General features: G+C 23.2%; 1 protein-coding gene across 2 annotated transcripts in view; it reads right to left on the reverse strand.

Moving 5' to 3' along the window:
• Positions 1–4,058: 4,058 nt before the first annotated feature.
• The window catches only part of LOC102579772 ((RS)-norcoclaurine 6-O-methyltransferase-like), a 6,045-nt gene continuing 5,829 nt past the window's right edge, over positions 4,059–4,274 (reverse strand). Inside the window, exon 4 of one of the 2 annotated variants that reach the window (XM_015311381.1) lies at positions 4,059–4,274. This exon is cut by the window's right edge and continues 1 nt beyond it. In XM_015311381.1, the coding sequence (XP_015166867.1) occupies positions 4,064–4,274 (211 nt within the window). In that variant the 3' untranslated portion in view covers positions 4,059–4,063. The other variant, XM_015311382.1, reaches the window with a different exon arrangement.

The raw sequence follows: 4,274 nt of genomic DNA on the forward strand, positions 1-4,274 counted from the left end.
GCATACATAGTGAAAATAATACAATCTGTTGAGGAAGGATACAATGTTCTAAAAAAAATACAAATTGATTGTTCACAAAATAGGATACATATATGCTTAAGAAATACAAATCCATGAATGACTACAAACTAAAAAAGAAATACAATGTTCTTAATAAAAATACAAACGATGAGTAAAAGAAAAACAATTGACAAACAAAAATTAATATGAATACAATTTTGCAACATTCTTCTCTGACTCTCTCTTTCTTCCTCCTACTATGTTCCTTTTTCCAAAAAATTTCACCAAACTCAAATCTGAATTTTTATTCACTTGTGCATTAGTAACCCTATAAGCAAAATTTGAAATTATTAAATATGAATATATAAAAAAATCAAACAACAAATTATGTATAAATGCTAATGTAGATTACTACAAATTACAATCTACTAAATCTAAAATATGAAAACAAAATCACAAAAAAATAGAACAATAGTGTTTAAATTACTAAAAATCTGAAATGCATAAATATTTGATGAGTATGTTAACAAAATCACATAAAAATCAAAAAAATGATGAAAAATCCGTAATACATACAATCCAAAATTCAACATAAGTTGTAATTTTTGAAAACAAAATCTCATGAAATCTCGCAAAAATAAATGATGACTTCGAAAATACCTTTATCAATTGAGAGATTTCTTGAATTAATTGATAGATCTGAACAAATTGGTATGAACTTGAATAATTAGTACTTCTTCAACAACGAGGGAGAGAATAATGATGAAAATTTGATGAAAGAGAAAAAAATGAGAAAACGTGAATGATGGGACAATGGTGAAAACTGAAAAGTTGATGAAAGAGAAAAAAAAAATTTAAAAACGTGAAAGATGAAAATAAATTTAATGGTATTAAAGCCTAGGAAGAAGTGTAAATGGATAATGGATGTATTTCATGTTGGATTGTTTTGAGAAATAAAAAGAAAGACAAATAATAATATTTGGATACAAATTATTTTCTAAAATATTGACATTTTGACATTTTAAATATTTATTTTAAAGTGTAGATGTTTTTACTAATTAAGTTAGGGATTGTGACTAGTTTGCTAATTTTCCCTTTAATTATTGGACAATTTAACCCAGCCATTACTTATCTCTCAGCTGAAATGTTAGACTTTCATTTAGGCACACTTACTTTTGCCCATCTCATGTGTTTTCTGATTTTCATTTATCATGTGTTTTCAATATATGTTTTGTATCTAATTCTTTTGTTCAACCTTTTATACTTCTTGAAATTTAACTACTACATTTATTATATTTTAACTACAAAATATATTAGAGGTACAACCTTTTTAAAAAAAATAAAATATTTAGTTGATTCTTAAAATTTTATCATTATCATATGAATTGGAACAAATGAAATAATATATATTATTATTAAAATTACATAAAAGATGTTATAAATCAGTACTTGCTTATTTTATAATTGTACCTTTAATTATTGGACAATTTAACCCATCCATTACTTATCTCTCAGCCGAAATGTTAGACTTTCATTTAGGCCAATTTACTTTTCCTCATCTCATGTGTTTTCTGATTTTCATTTATCATGTGTTTTCAATATATGTTTTGGAAAAATTTTATGGTGGGAGAGGCACAACCGCACAAGTATGACTTGATATGTGAGGCATTTATTTTTGAAATTAAAAAATACATGGATCCAATTACTCCTATCCTTCTCATTCTATATTGTTATATATCTCTCCTGTCCACCCCCTCTTTTGTAATTTCTTTTCTTTCACCTTTTTATTTTTTATTTTCTAATTCTTTGTCTAATTTTTAATCAGTTTTTTCAATGGTTAATTTTATTTATCCAATTTTCTTATATCATTTTATATTTATATATGTTCTCCATTTGATAAATATCACGTTTGATTATTTTTTTTAAAAATATATATTTGAGAATACAAGAAAAAAATATGGGAGGAAATTGCAAAATAAAAAAAAAAAATTTCATCTATGAAATGAATGTCTAGATAGTTAATCAACTAAGCTAAAAAACCGTTTATTTGATATGTATATATACATTTGATTGGTTAGTTTTTTTTTTCACTGTCAAATCACAACGAATCAATAAAATCAAGTTTTAATTTTTTTTTAGTTTTTTTTTAAGTTCCATTTGAAACATGTTACACTGAAATTAAATTATTTTTTATGATATTTGACGCAAATGCATTTTTTTTTAGTTTTTTTTTAAGTTCCATTTGAAACATGTTACACTGAAATTAAATTATTTTTTATGAAATATGACGCAAATGTCACTATTTCATACAATTATATCTACTTCAATTTATTATAAATAATTATATAAACACTATCATTTTAACGCATAAAAAAGGAAAACAATATTTTGTATATACAAATATTAATATATATAATATATTTCCCATTTTTGTGGCATTATGGTTGATAGTTTTTTATATAACGGTTTACAATGAGTTATATTAAATAAATAATAATGGTACAAAATAGTATGATATTTACATTATATTTCATAAAAATAGAATTCATTTTATTGTAAAATGTTTCAAATCAAGATAAAAAAATTTAAAAAATCGAAAAACCTAATTTCATTAATTTGGTATGGTTTATTAATATAAAAATTGATGAAATAATTCAATTTGATAAGTGAAAAATTAATCAATCATGCTTAAATACATGTACCAAATGAGGGATATTAATAGTTTAGTTGATTGACTATCTAAACTTTTATTTCGTAGATGAAGGTTTTATTCTTCATTTTGTAATTTTCTCCACCATTTTTTATGCTCATATTTTTATGTAATTAAAAATATTTAAAAATAATATATTTGTTAACTATCAAATATGAAAAAAATAAATATACGAATTATATAAAAAAAAATTGAATAAATAAAATTCATAACTTAAAATTGATCTAAAATATTAGAGGAAAGAAGAATAAACTATTTTTTTATAAATAAAAAAAAGTGGAAAAGAAAAGAAATGGACAAGTGAACGAATGTGGAGTAAAATGTATGGGAAAAAGAATAAGAATGTAAAATAAAATGAATAGGACCCACATAATTTTTTATTCATAAATTAAGTAAGACAAGAGAGAGAAACAACAATATTGAATAGGAAAGGTGGGACCTACATATTTTTTTAATTTAAAAATAATGCCTCACATATCAAGACATATTTGTGTCTCTTCCACCATAAAATTTTTCTATGTTTTGTATCTAATTCTTTTGTTCAACCTTTTATACTTCTTGAAATTTAACTACTACATTTATTATATTTTAACTACAAATATATTAGAGGTACAACCTTTTTAAAAATAAAAAATATTTAGTTGACTCTTAAAATTTTATCATTGCCATATGAATTGGAACAAATGAAATAATATATATTATTATTAAAATTACATAAAAGATGTTATAAATCACAATAATTAACAATTGAAAATATTATAAGAAATTTGGTTGACTAATTGAAATAGAAGAAGTAACATATATTATTTTAAAATAACGTCAAAAGTTCTAGAATCGCAGTAAATTAACAACTGAAAATATTTATGATTATTCACGTGAATTGGAACAGAAGTAACATATATTATTTAAAAATTACACAAAAAATACTATAAATCACAACAAATTAATAACTTCAAATATTTTTTTTTTAAAACATATAAATTTTTTTTTAATTGATTCTTCAAAATTCCTTTATATCACATAAATTGAGGGAAAAAATAGTAACATATATTGGGCATGTGCTGACATGGGCATCAAATATCTAGTATAATAATAATATGCTTGAGTTCATAAGTTGAAAGATACAACAAATTTCATGCTAGAAATTGTATAGATTAAATTCATTAAAATAAAAATACAACATGCGTGTCCAATGCTTATGAGATCAGTACACTAGATATGTTGTTGCAACAAATAGTAGATTAGAATTCATAATATTAAAAAAAAAAACATGCGTGTTCAATGCTTACTAAGAACCTTAAAGATAGACCAATAGAGTTTACATACTTAATCCGTTTCTGAACACAGTAAAAATCAAGAAGGATAAGCTTGAATAACAGATTGAACAGCATTAATATGACTAATTGTGTGTCTATTAAATCCAGCTTCATTCAAAACATAAGCCCATTCTTTAGAAGTTCTCTCTTTCCCATTGCTTGTGTGAGCCATCATCACCATATCCAACATTAAACCAACATCTTTGAGCTTCTCATTATTTGATCCTCTTATAATACTTTCTTCTTTT

The sequence above is a fragment of the Solanum tuberosum genome, unplaced genomic scaffold, assembly GCF_000226075.1.
Source record: "Solanum tuberosum cultivar DM 1-3 516 R44 unplaced genomic scaffold, SolTub_3.0 scf00155, whole genome shotgun sequence".
Classification (NCBI taxonomy): domain Eukaryota; kingdom Viridiplantae; phylum Streptophyta; class Magnoliopsida; order Solanales; family Solanaceae; genus Solanum; species Solanum tuberosum.